This window comes from Trachemys scripta, chromosome 1 (assembly GCF_013100865.1).
Source record: "Trachemys scripta elegans isolate TJP31775 chromosome 1, CAS_Tse_1.0, whole genome shotgun sequence".
Lineage (NCBI taxonomy): Eukaryota > Metazoa > Chordata > Testudines > Emydidae > Trachemys > Trachemys scripta.
Genome location: NC_048298.1, coordinates 29,909,367 through 29,924,143, shown reverse-complemented (window position 1 = coordinate 29,924,143; position 14,777 = coordinate 29,909,367). Strand labels below are relative to the sequence as shown.

The window sequence follows — 14,777 nt, the reverse complement described above, 5'->3', positions numbered from 1 at the left end:
TAAGACTAGCACGGAGTGCATGGCTGTGTTCTCTAAGATAAATATTGCCTTTTCTCTCATGTTGTGCAACTATTTTTTGTATATATGTATTATGCATAGGGTAACCAGATGTCCCATTTTTAAAGGGACAGTCACGTATTTTTGTGTGTGTGTTTGTTTTTTTTAGCCTTTTCTTATATAGGTGCCTATTACCCCCCACCCCATCCCGTTTTTTCACAGTTGCTATTTGGTCACCCTAATTATGCACACCATATGCATATGAAGATGCAGAACAAACAGAAGTGATGTAAGTGTCAAACAAGTCTGCCCTTCCCTTGAAGGCTTTATCTAACTTTGTTCACGTACATTTCTGATCTACTTTCCTGCTCTTTCACATACATAGATCTTCATACCTTACTGCTCGCTCACCAAAAAAAAAAAAAAAAAAAAAAAAAAAAAGCCACTTTCATAACTTATTTACTACCACCTCTATATAAGAACTTCCAAGCCCCTACGACCTCTGCCAAAAGCCACCTTAAAACCAACTTTCAGGAATCCTTCCTCTTTTCTTTTCACTAATAATTTCACCTCAATCTCCTTTATCTGAATTGCTGTGGTGTTTGTTTTTCTTGTATTCCCCGTCCCCACTCCCACCCTCAATTTAAGCTCTTCAGGGCAAGGAACTTCTCTAAATCTTTAAAGTACACCTTGCAACATCCAGCAATTTTTAATAATAAAAGTTAATACTTTGGCAGATTTGGATAAAATCAGGTTTGTTTTTTGGATTTTTAGTATTTTGATGGCAAACCCTAATATACTGAAAAGGCTGCTCATTTCTGACACAGTTAGCAAGTAGCCTGCTTATATCCAACACTGAAATGCTTTTTTCACATGCTGTAGCTATATTCTCACATGACTGGAAAAATCCACCTGTCAGAGGAGAGTGGAAAGCTTCTCCAGGGCATTACCCATAAATGTCTATATATTTTAGTTTTCATTTTTTTAAATTGAGTTTCTAGCTCTTATCATAGTAGAGAACATCCTAAACATGAAGCAAATGTTATAAACCACTGCTGTTCTCAAGTCTGCCCACAACTCCAGCACATCCTTTAAGGATCATAGCATTGCTACCGAGAGGCAGAAGAAAGTTTACATGACTGTCAGGTTCACTGCTGCTGCTTGTGGGTATCAGTGAAACTTTCCATCATGACAATTTCATGGTGTTGGCCAGGAAAAACCAGGAACAGAAGCAGAGTCTGGAGTTATTCATGAAAGAGATCATACAAAAAAAGCTAGATGTGAGAGTAGAACAACAGAGGAGGAGGAATAGAGATTGAGGATAGTTGTGAGGATAAGGTGATGCTTCACCATTCAACCCCTCACCCATAAAAATTCTTAGCAACAGCCCTATAAAGAAAAAACTTAGGGAAACAAGTGTTTAATGAGACTTGGGTGGGAAGAGAGGAAAGAGAAGGGAGCAAAGTTCTACCAGTAGTGAAGCTGCATTTGCACTACAAGGATTTAGCACTCTTTACACCAATGCCAATATTACTAGCTCATCTGTCTGTATAAATAATATTGTGAAGGCTCCGCTACAGTCCACAGACATAAAAAGCAGAGAGTGAGGGGAACCGCCCTTGAACTTCACTCTATTTATCTCAATTTTGAAGCCCAGTGTTGACCTCATTACTGTCTTTAGCCATGTCATTACAGACTTCAATAGCCCAAGGAAACAGCTATTATAGATTATTTAGTCTAGGGGCACTTCAGTTCACTTGTTCCACTGATCAAATTAATACAACTCACTATTTCTCCACCAAGTAACATGACAATTACATCCATTACTGTGCTTATCCAGTGAAGCTAGACATAGCATCTCTCTCACCATGCCGTCAAAAACTGTACTAAGATACACTTGTGTTCCAGCAGTAGTGAAGAATTTAACAAAACAAGATGGAGTTAAAATAAAAACTAAGCACCTCTACAAAATAAGGGTTAAGTTACCAGAGAGAGAGGTGGACTTACATTACAGCTATATCTAACAAATATCACTTATATCTGCATTCAGCTTAGGAAGTCCTACACTGAATTTAACCAACATTAAAATCAGTGATTTAAATCAGCAAGCAGAAACCTTGATTTAAATAATTGATTTTAAAACTACTTTTGCATTTATACTTTAGACATTTTCCTAAAGAAAGGATTATCCTCATTGATAGGCAACCACTAAAACAGTTGATTTGCTACTAAACATATCTTTAAATTAAACTTGACACTTTTTGCTAACCAGGAGGCTATATTATACAAGAACATAAGAACGGCCATACTGAGTCAGACCAAAGGTCCATCTAGCCCAGTATCCTGACTTCTGGCAGTGGACAATGCCAAGTTGCATCAGAGGGAATGAACAGAACAGGTAATCCTCAAGTGATCCATCCCCTGTTGCTCATTCCCAGATTCTGGAAAATGGAGGCTAGGTACAACATCCCTGCCCATCCTGGCTAAGAGCCATTGATGGACCTATCCTCCATGGACCTATCTAGTTCTTTTTGGAACCCTGTTATAGTCTTGGCCTTCACAACATCCTCTGGCAAGGAGTTCCACAGGTTGACTGTGCATTGTGTGAAGAAATACTTGCTTTCATTTGTTTTAAACCTCCTGCCTATTAATTTACTTTGAGAACTGCAAAACTAAGCATCTCTGATGGTATCTTCTAGACTGAGCACTGAGTCCCACTGGGTAGATAGAAAGATTAACCTAAATAATCTATACAGAAGCCCCTGGAATCCCATAAAATTGGGTCCCTAATCCATGGACTATTGGAATTCATTTAAAAAACTTTAAACAGTACATGAATATATGGTCTCATACTATAGAATTAAAATTTATAATCCCTATTCCACGATGAGATATCTTTGAGCTATAATGTATCTTAATTAAAAGTATCTTTAGATAGGTTTTTTTTTCCCTCAAAAAGCATTTTATTAAAAACGGATTTAAATATTTATTTTTTTTAATCATTGATTTTTATACACCCTGGTCACTGGGCAACAAAATGGCACATGAGATTCAATGTTGATAAATGCAAAGCAATGCACATTAGAAAACATCCCAACTATGTATATAAAATGATGGGGTGTAAATTAGCTGTTACCAGTCAAGAAAGATTTTGGAATCATTATGGATAGTTTTCTGAAAACATCCACTCAGTTTGCAGCCGCATCAAAAAGCTAATAGACTATTGGGAATCATTAAGAAAGTGATAGATAATATGACAGAAAATATCATATTGCCTCTATATAAATCCATGGTAAGCCCACATAGATTCATAGATTCTAGGCCTGGAAGGGACCTCGAGAGGTCATCGAGTCCAGTCCCCTGCCCGCATGGCAGGACCAAATACCATCTAGACCATCCCTGATAGATAAATGTCTAACCTACTCTTAAATATCTCCAGAGACGGAGATTCCACAACCTCCCTAGGCAATTTATTCCAGTGTTTAACCACCCTGACAGTTAGGAACTTTTTCCTAATGTCCAACCTAAACCTCCCTTGCTGCAGTTTAAACCCATTGCTTCTGGTTCTATCCTTAGAGGCTAAGGTGAACAAGTTTTCTCCCTCCTCCTCATGACACCCTTTTAAATACCTGAAAACTGCTATCATGTCCCCTCTCAGTCTTCTCTTTTCCAAACTAAACAAACCCAATTCTTTCAGCCTTCCTTCATAGGTCATGTTCTCTACACCTTTAATCATTCTTGTTGCTCTTCTCTGGACCCTTTCCAATTTCTCCACATCTTTTTTAAAATGCAGTGCCCAGAACTGGACACAGTACTCCAGCTGAGGCCTTACCAGAGCAGAGTAGAGCGGAAGAATGACTTCTCATGTCTTGCTCACAACGCACCTGTTAATACATCCCAGAATCATGTTTGCTTTTTTTGCAACAGCATCACACTGTTGACTCATCTTGAATACTGTGAGCAGATGTGGTCACCCCATCTCAAAAAAAAAAAAAAAAAAAAATTAGAATTGGTAAAGGTTCAGAAAAGGGCAACAACAATTATTAGGAGTATGGAACAGCTGCCATATAAGGAGAGATTAATAAGACTTTTCAGCTTGGAAAAGAGACAACCAAGGGGGGATATGATAGAGGTCTATAAAATCATGACTGGTATGGAGGAAGTAAATAAAGAAGTGTTGTTTGCTCCTTCTCTGATGGTGTAGAAAGATTATTTTCTTCCTTTGGACTAATTCATTCCAAATTGAGATATCGTTTGGGACCTGAAAAAGCCAGAAAACTTGTTTTTCTTTTCCAAATTATGAACAGGAAAATAAAGGTGAAGACAACTGAGTTAGCTGCAGAAGCCAATATTTTAAGTTTCTCATGTTGACCTGGCTGACATAGTCAATTTAATTTTTTTTTAATATTTCATTTAACTATTTTACTTAAAAAACAATTTTAACAAAAATAAACCTGATTTTAAAAAACTTGAAATATGCTTGTTTTGTTAAAATATTATGTTTGCTGTTGAAGAAAAAATCCAGAATACATAACGTCGTTGTTTTAGTTAAATAAAACTATTTAAATGTCTGTCCTTAACATGGCTTGTGTAGTCACAAAACTACCTCCATGAGGGGAATAGCTACCAGCACTTGATGCACTGTCTACACTGGCACTTTACAGTACTGAAACTTGCAGCGCTCAGGCGGGTGTTTTTTCACACCCCTGAGCGAGAAAGTCGCAGCACTGCCAGTGTAGACAAGCCCTTAATGAATTCTTTGCATCGGCCTTCACAGGTGAGGATGCGATGGCGAGTCCCAAACCTGAGCCATTTTTTTTAGGTGACAAATCTGAGGAACTGTCCCAGATTGAGGTGTCATTAGAGAAGGTTTTGGAACAAATGGATAAATTAAACTGTAAATTTTATAACAGGACCAGATGGTATTCACCCAAGAGTTCTGAAGGAACTCAAATATGAAATTGCAGAACTACTAACTGTAATCTGTAACCTGTCATTTAAATCAGCTTCTGTACCAAATGACTGGACGACAGCTAATGTGATGCCAATTTTTAAAAAGGGCTCCAGAGGTGATCACGGCAATTACAGGCCAGTACGCCAGACTTCAGTTTCAACGAGTTTGCTTGGTACTATTATAAAGAACAGAAAATGTGGAAATGGCAGAGGTGCTTAATGACTTATTTGTTTCGGTTTTCACGAAAAAGGTTGGTGGAGTTTGGACGTCTAACATAGTGAATGCCAGTGAAAATGAAGTAGGATCAGAGTCTAAAAGGAAAACAACAAGTCAAATCACCAGGGCCTGATGAAATGCATCCTAAAATACTCAAGGAGCTGACTGAGAAGATATTTGAGTCATTAGCAATTATCTTTGAAAAGTCATGGAAGACAGAAGACTGGAAAAGGGCAAATATAGTGCCCATCTATAAAAATACAAATAAGGACAACCTAGGGAATTACAAACCAGTCAGCTTAACTTCTGTACCCAGAAAGATAATGGAGCAAATAATTAAGCAATCAATTTGCAAACACCTAGAAGATAATAAGGTGATAACAGTCAGCAATAACAGAACAAATTGTGTCAAACCAACCTGATAGCTTACTTTGACAGTGTAACAAGCCTGGGGGGGGGGGAGCAGTACATGTGGTATATCTTGACTTTAGTAAAGCTTTTGATACTGTCTCATATGACCTTCTCAAACAAACTAGGGAAATACAACCTAGATGGGGCTAAGGTAAAGGTGGGTGCATAACTGGTTGGAAAATCGTTCCCAGAGACTGTATATACTCATTCATTAGCCCCTTCATTTATAAGCCAACCTCTCCAAGATGGATAGGTAAAAATAGCAAAAACTGTATAAGCCGACCCTATATTTCAGGGATTGGCAAACTTTGGCTCCTGGCCCGTTAGAGTAAGCTGCTAGCGGGCCTGGACATTTTGTTTACCTGGAGGATTCACAGGCACAGAGCCCCTCAGCTCCCAGTGGTCGCCACTTCCCACAGCTCCATTGGCTGGGAACAGCCAACCGCGGCCACAGGGAGCTGAGGGGCTCCATACCTGCAGACACTCCTTGTAAACAAAACAACAATGTATTAGATATTCAGTGCAATGATTCCATAGAGTTTAAAATCATCAAATTTTGGTGTAGACCCATTTATAAGCCGATCCCCGCTCTTTGATGCATCACTTTTTTACCAAAAATATTCGGCTTATGAACGAGTATATACGGTAGTTATCAGTGGTTTACAATCATGCTGGAAGGGCATAATGAGTGGGGTCCTGCAGGGATCGGTTCTGGGTCCAGTTCTGTTCAATATCTTCATCAAGGATTTAGATAATGGCATAGAGAATACATTGGGAGGGGCTACAAGTGCTTTGGAGGACAGGATTAAAATTCAAAATGATCTGGACAAACTGGAGAAATGGTCTGAAGTAAATAGGATGAAATTCAATAAGGACAAATGCAAAGTACTCCACTTAGGAAGGAACAATCAGTTGCACACATACAAAAAGGGAAATGACTGCCTAGGAAGGAGGACTGCGGAAGGGGGGGGGGGGGGGGGGGGTCATAGTGGATCACAAACTAAATGTGAGTCAACAGTGTAAGGCTGTTGCAAAAAAAGCAAACATCATTCTGGGATGTACTATCAGGAGTATTGTGAGCAAGACATGAGAAGTAATTCTTCTGCTCTACTCCAAGCTGATTAGGCCTCAACTGGAGTATTGTGTCCAGTTCTGGGCACCACATTTCAGGAAAGATGTGGACAAATTGGAGAAAGTCCAGAAAAGAGCAACAAAAATGACTAAAGGTCTAGAAAACATGACCTATGAGGGAAGATTGAAAAAAAATTGGGTTTGTTTAGTCTGGAGAAGAGAAGACTGAGAGGGGACATGATAACATTTTTCAAGTACATAAAAGGTTGTTACAAGGAGAAGGGAGAAAAATTGTTTTTCTTAACCTCTGAGGATAGGACAAGAAGCAATGGGCTTAAATTGCAGCAAGGGAGGTATAGGTTAGAAAGTTTTTCCTAATGTCCAACTGTCAGAGTAGTAGAATAGATTGCCTAGGGAGTTTGAGGAATCTTCATCATTGGGGATTTTTAAGAGCAGATTGGACAAACCTGTCAGGGATGGTCTAGATAATACTTAGTCCTGTCTTGAGTGCAGGGAATGAACTAGATGACCTCTCCAGGTCCTGTCCAGTTCTATGATTCTATAATTCAGTGGTAACATCAGGGATCTAACACCTCTTGTCAGTTAACATTAGGGGAGTAAAGTGAAAGTAACTTCCAACAACACAATCATAACTAGAGCTGAACAAGAAGCCATCTTTCCATCCCAGGAAAATTTTAGATTTTGAATTTTTTCCCCCAATCCACATAAAAGTTAATCTCAAAAATTTCTACCAACCAAAAATAAAATATAATTAGTTCAGGTCAAAGTGTTCTGTTTTGATTTTGGTGGGTTATTTTAATATATACATTAAATTTCAAAACACAATCATTTTGAACCAAAAACACAGAACTTTGTTTCAAAAATGTCAAAATGGAACATTTTGCCAATTCTGAAGCTTTTAAAAAAAAATCTGAAATGTGAAATTCATCAAAACCAACACTTTTTTGCAATAAGTTTTGATTTTGATGAATTGGCATTTTTAATGAAAAAACATTTTGTTGAAGGATTTCCAATGAGCTCTAGTCAGAATGCAATCTTAGAGACTGTTTACAGAATATGGGCTGGTACTGGAAGTGAGTGAAATAGTCGTTTACAATGGAAGGAAAAGAAGATAGTGGCACAGAACACAGTCATGAAAGCTTTGGAATAGCCATTTGAACCTGTTAACTTTCAGACCTTATTCTCCAAGCCCATATGGGAGACCTGCAAGCTTTCTGCATGCAGAATCAGGTCCTTATGCTGTAACTACTGCTTTAGGAAGGTTCAGTTACTGTTGGCATCATTGCTAAGCTTGATAAACGTGGGGGATCCTGACCAGCAAACTAGCTTTAAAGAAAATTTCAGCAAGTCATGAGTGACCTTGGCAAGTCGTCCAACATTCCTAAATGGTGTTCCAAATTCATAAACACAAAACAGCAGCAGAGAAAAGTCTTGGAAGCTATGATTTATATCTGCTTGAACAGAGTAGTTTCACTGAAAAAGCGATTTAGTTATTGGAACTGTTTGCAGTGTTGTTGTAGGATGTTGTTCCCAGGATATTAAAGAGAAAAGGCAGATGAGGTAATATCTTTTATTGGCCCAACTTCTGTTGGTGAAAGAAACAAGCTTTTGAGCTTTCAGAGTGTCACAGCTAAATGCAAGGTGGAACGGATTCTTTAGCTTAAGTAGTTAACACATATGACTACTGCCCCAATAACAACTATATAGGTGAAACCAGACAATCACTACATTCTCAAATGAACTCAGACAGTAAAATAATAAAAGACAAAAACACCACTGCTGTATGCAGTGTTGTTACAGCTGTGTTGGTCCCAGGATGTTAGAGAGACAAGGTGGGAGAGGTAATGGATATTACCTCACCCACCTTGTCACTCTGAAAACACCATATCACCTATGGGCGAACACTTTTTACAAAATGATCAATCCATATCTGACCTCTCAGCCCTCATCCTCAAAGGAAAGCTACACAACATCTTCAAAAGATGAGCCTGGGAGGTTATATTCATAACTTTGTTAAACACTAAAAATCAGTGTCTTAATAAAAAGACTGGATTTGTAGTTTATTACAACAATCTGTAACCAACTAAATTGGTGTTAGCTGGCCACTTCACCTTGAATGGTCTCGTATAATATATGTTACCTATTAATGCTAAACTATCTGTTCTACCTTGCATTTAGCAGTGACAGTCTGGCCTTGCCTACACTGCCTGTTTTTTTTCAACGCAAGTTACACCGACATACAACCACCGCTGTAATTAAACTGCTGTTGCATGCCCACACTATGCTCCTTCTGTCAGTGAAACCCATCCACAATAGCAGCTCTTCCATCAACACAGAGCAGTGCACTGTGGGTAGCTATCCTACTGTGCAATTGACTGCGGGGTGCTTTGGGAAGGGTTTGCAATGCCTCACAGGGGCAGTTTGAGCCTGGCACTGTTTGTTTGCACCATGCTCTGAACCTTGTAATTACTGCTGTGTGTGGCCGAGAAGTAAGACATTTTAAATCACTTTTTAAAGTAGCACTTGTTAATCTGACCAAACTTACATTGCTGAGCACTAACACAAGAAGCCCAAAGAAGTGTGTACTTGTGTGAGGAGAGTGTGTGTGATGGGGATGTGTGAGAGAGAGAGAAAGTGTGTGCGTGCGCGTGTGTTGAGGGAGTGAGAAAGACTGGGGGGAGAGAGGGAAGTGTGTATGTGAGAGAGTGAGTGTGTGTTGGGGAACTGGGTGTCAGCACGCGGTCTCTAAGTTCAGACAGCTGCCAGAAGCAACCAATCCTGAGGCAGAAGCTGGTACTCAGACAGCTGGTCTCCCCCATTCCCCACCCCAGCTCAGCAGAGACCAGTACACCAGCAGGTGGTGGGGGACACCCCGACATCAGCCCCTGCCTCTCTCTCCAGCTCTGCACAGCAGTCTCTCCTCTGCCCCCCCCAGCAGCAGCAGCCGCCTGCCCTGCCTGCCTGCCGCTGAGGTCTGAGTGGCAGGGAGAGCAGAATTACTTGTTAATGTTTTGATTCTGTGATTCCCTCCAAGCTCGCTCTCAGCCTCTTCTCCCCACAGACCAAGGCGATCCCTGTAGTCCAGGCAGCATGCTCAGCTGGGTGGTAGCTATGTAAGCTCTCAATGCTGAGCAGTTTCAAAACTTTCTGGGGCTTTGAAAGTGGAGGGGCGCATGACTGTGTAGCTGGATGCAAGGCAGCGGATTCAAAAGAGTGAGCAGAGCGGTCATGGTGGGCCTCGTGGGATACTCCTGGGGAGCAGTTACAGCGATGTAACAAACGCAGCATCTACAGTGATGCTTTGTCAATCTAACTTTGCCCCAAAAAGCTCTATGTCTCTCATCAAGGTGGTTTTATTTTGTCGGCGGGAGGAGTATTATAGCGTGCACACATCCACTGTTTTATCAACAAAAGCTGCCTTTTGCTGACAAAACTGGGTAGTGTAGACAAGTACCTTTCCCAGATCTGAAGGGCTCTGTTTAGTTCAAAAACTTTTCTCTTTCACCAACAGAAGTTATTCCAATAAGAGATTATTGGAACTGCACAGTCATGTAATATGGATCCTTTCATCTCAATCACCAAGTGTAATTCAGTGTAGTTTGATAGTGACCTAAAGTCATTACAAACTGATGGCTTTTTGGTAGCCTACATGAAATGCAGTGTGAGTCTGAGTCCATTTCCTGGTTGATAGTTCACCACCAGAAGTGGAATCACAGGTTTTGCAGTCCCAGCAGAGGAAGCCAGCTGAATAGGTTTGGAGACTGAACAACTCACCTTCTAGAAGTGGCTCCTCCTAGCCAAGTTTGAAGCCACTAGGCCTGGCACCTCAAAGAAATGTATGTATTCTGTGCACGAAGTTCAGTCTCCGGAGGTCAAGTAGACCAGAACTTTTCAAGGCAGTATATTCATTTAAAAATTTAAAAAAAAAAAAAGGGGGGGGGGGAGAAGAGATGGAGATTAAAAAATATTTATATGTATGTAGACACAAACTTACTTGGAGAAGAGTTCTGTGTATGCTCAAAAGCTTGTCACGTTCACCAACAAGAGTTGGTCCAAAAGAAGATATTACCTCACCCACCTTGTCTCCACATCCTAGGACCCACACCGCTACAACAACACTGCCAGCATTCTTGAAATAATACGGGAACTGCCTAAGATAAGAATGTCTGAAATGTTTGCAGTGTTCGTCATATGCTAAGCTATGAAGTAATTGCTTCAAGGTCATCCTGTGAGATTTGTATATTGAAAAATGTGCTACAAGTTATTTTATGCACACTTTAGTCTCTGCCTTAGTATGGCTGAGCTAATACCTTGTGTTAAATATCAATGTTCTGCTTGAAATGACAGAGACCATTTTATACCTAATAAAGGGCTAGCTTAACCTTTCCCGTGGGGAAAAAAAGCAAGTGAAGCAGGACAGAGAAGCTGGAAAACTGAAGCTGGACTCAGTGCCTAGGACCTCCTACCATCACCTAGCGGAGGTTTGAGAAGAGATCACAGGGAAAGAAAGAAAAAGGCACGGCCTACTAATCCTACAATCTAACAAAGTAACCTCCAGGCATCTCTTCCTGCTGCTCCTCCAATTACCTCTACCCTGACAGCACAATTCCAGTAGGAATCTGCTGTCTTCACCCGATTCCCCCATAACAATCCAAAAACCTTGCAGGCGGGCAGCGGGTGCAGGGGAGGGGGACGAGCACAAAGGGGAATGGGACTCCACAGAAACTGGTTGCTGTGCTACCTGAGGCAACTAGCTCTATAGGATATATCTGCAGAGCCAGATAGGAACAACGCTGCAGGAGACCCCTTCCACTCCATCCCCAAAAGCCCCATCAGTCACTATGGGGTCTGATCACTGATGTACCTACAGGAGCCAGGGTGAAAGAAAAACAAAAGCTGTTTTCCACTTAAACAAATGTGTTTGGATTTAAGGATATTTTTGCCAACTTTACAACCAATGGCCAGAATCCTGAAAGGAACTAGGTTCATAGGGTCTGACAGCATGTTGCTCCTTGCTGGCGCAGGGCCTAATGTGCCACTGTGTTAGGGCATGAGAACCTGAAAGTGAACTAGATTTTTCTAGTTCATCTTCCCTATCCACATTAAATGTATTGCACACACTTCCCTCCCTCCTCCATAAACAGGCAGCATAAGGAAGTGCTGAAATGTAAATCAGATTTTTAGTTAGTTTGCATAATTGCTCGTGTTACTAACAACATAGTTCTAAAACACTCAATCTCATAAGTTTAAAACTGCTTTAAGCTTTAAAAAGATTTCCATAGAAGTGTGTTTCTGGGAGCCAATGCACTTTCACAAGGATATCACTTTCCTGCATTTTTAGTAACTGCAGACAGACACATGGAGGTGCTCAAGAGAGTCTGGTTTGCTGTACAGACCTCTACCATTTTAAAGAGAGGAGTTAAATACTTGTTTAACATCCATAGATAAAAGCTCTAAGGCAGAGTCTGCAGAAGCTCTAGAGTATCTGATATTCTAAAGTACTGTAACTAGATTCTTTAGTTTAGTAAACATGCTCATCTCCACCACCCCCCATCCCGATATGAAAGCTAAGGTCTAATGCAATCAATCTTTCCCATCCATCCCCCTCACCACACACATGCTTAAAACTCAAGTTTACTCAATCTAAAATGGATTAGTATAGAAGCATTTACAGCTTCAGTAATTCAATTGACTCTTGATAACACTTCGCAAAAATTTTTAGAGAAATCACTTACTCCTTACCTACAAAAGGACTCAGCAAAGGCTGGAGAGAGGAATCTACCAAAATATTCATGGGCTTATCCACCAGAAGACCATTTCTTCAATAAGCTTACTGGCACACAGTTTAGCCTGTATAACACCAGACGTTTGTCTATCAATGGAACTCAGATGAGCCTGTAGCCTTTAATCCATCCCCCTCCCTTTACTGTCTCTTTGAAAGAGGAAAACCCTAGACAATTATTTGCTGCTATCATTCCTTCATTCTTCCTCTGCCTCCTACTCCACATTGTCAGTCATTTTTGGATACGCCTTATTGCTAAGATCAATGCATTTCAGATAATACATTGCTGATATTGCATTTAAGCATGCTTATTCAAACTAAAGACAGACATTCAATCCCTACCTAATGAAGTAACTAGACAATGCCTTGCAGTAGGTCTTATTCCATTAGGTGTTTATTTTCAAATGAAAATTTAGTCAGTTTGTATGAGACCTGATTAGGTTCTTTATACGAGACACTGGTGATATATGCAGGGCAGTAGTGTGCAGGTCACTCCTGTCCTTCACTTCTGCTTCAGGAAAGACCCTACCAGCCATCCCAAAGAATGCATTACAGTGCGAAGGACCAGCTTCCACTTGCATATCAGAGAAGTCTCAGGATCAGAAAAGGGGCAGGTCTGCCAGGGTCACTTTACCATCAACCCCAATCCTCCCTACAAAAATGAATGCATCTTGCAGGGGAGGCTCCTAGTGTAAGAGTATCCCTATGTCCTTAAGGAGCATCTGAAGTATCTTCATCTCCCCCAGCATCTGATCTTTATGGAGATTATTAGTGTCCTGCATAGTGTACTTACACAACACTATTAAGTCTTACTTCATAGCTATTGAAATATCAAGGGAAACAAAAATAAACTAGTTCATTAGATTTTTCTGTTTTTGTAAACCTTGATTTACCTAACTCCTTGAAAGGAATCTAAAGCCAAATACACTCCAACATGAGAAGGGCCAGGAATAATTTTCATAACAACTTGCATTGGGAAGAGCGGGACGAACCTCCAAAGCAATATGAAAAACAAGCATAAAAAAGGCAACAACCAGGCCCAAAAAGTAGATTGAGAGAATCACTATTTTACACAGTGAGAAACATAAGCCCAGAGAGCATAGTTGCCAGAGGTCACAGAGCAAGCAAGTGAAACAAAAACAAACCCCAAGGCTCCCATTTCTAACCACACTGCAAATAAACTGACCAGACACCTTCCTGCTCTCACCTGAGACGGGCAACAACATACACACTTACACAGTGCTGCTTTCACCAGCAAATACACAAAAAGGGTTCTGCTTCCATGGAGTAAGACACAACACACCCACCAATACTCAGGATGCTGATGTCACACCCAACAGTGAAACACAACAATCCCCCTCCACATAACCCCCAGTAGTGAACAACCTACCCCCCCATACATAGCCCCAATAGTGAAACATACACGAATACACAATTGCATGCAAATTGTGAAGCACAACATAGCCGCTCCCTCCCCCACTCACATCCAAGAGGACACAACAACCCTATACTTAACCCTTCACAGCCTGAAAGCACTACACAAATGACATGGGCATCTGCACAGGACGCTGCTCCCACAGGCCAAAGCAAGGCGGGTCCCACAGAAAGGAGCCAGCCCCTTCCACAAGGTCTCTCTGGGGCTGGGAAGCTGCTCCTCACCCCCCATATGCCAGACAAAGGGCTGCAGAGAGGCAATGGCCCCAGGGATGGGAAGGCAGCAGCTCTCTGTCCCTCGGACTGGATTTGGGGGGCGGAGAGTGGGTGTCTCCTTATCCCCAGGAGGGAGCAGGGAACTCGCAGCACTGGCGAGGAAGGGGCAGCCCCCTGGATCTGGCGAAAAGGGGGGCGTTTCCCTCAAGGGGAGGAAAAAGGGTCTCCCACAGGCCGGTCTCCGCCATCCCTCTCCCGGGCGCTGCGGACTCACCCTGCCCGGCACTCGGTGCACACTCTCATTCACGCGGGCGGGCGGCGCGGCTCTGTCCGGCTCCCCGCCGAGCCCAGGGGTCACCCGGCGCGGAGGGATCCCGCCGCTGCTGCTGCTGCTGGGCCGGGCGGGCCACTCAGCCCCACACCCAGCCGCTGGCGGGGAGACGCGCTGCCCGTCGTCTGTTCCCTGCCTCCGCCGGGCCCGCGCCGCCGCCGCCAGCCCTGCCCCGCGCCCTGCGCAGCCGCGCCCCGCCCTCTCGCGTCAGCGCTGCGAGGGGCGGTGCTGCGGGGGCACCGCCGGGGAGCCCCCCCTGCGGCCCGCTGGCTCACGCTGCACCGGGGGGGGGGGAGGCAGGTGTGGGCGCAGCCGCTCGGGGGGGCTGGGGGGCCAGGCAGCTT

General features: G+C 42.3%; 1 protein-coding gene across 2 annotated transcripts in view; it reads right to left on the bottom strand.

The window, feature by feature from the left end:
- The window catches only part of GRAMD4 (GRAM domain containing 4), a 115,774-nt gene extending 101,179 nt beyond the window's left edge, over window positions 1-14,595 (bottom strand). Inside the window, exon 1 of one of the 2 annotated variants that reach the window (XM_034767066.1) lies at window positions 14,377-14,595. In XM_034767066.1, the coding sequence (XP_034622957.1) occupies window positions 14,377-14,405 (29 nt within the window). In that variant the 5' untranslated portion in view covers window positions 14,406-14,595. Of the gene's footprint in view, window positions 1-13,968; window positions 14,155-14,376 lie in introns of those variants that run through there. The other variant, XM_034767082.1, reaches the window with a different exon arrangement.
- Between the last annotated feature and the right edge of the window lie 182 nt (window positions 14,596-14,777).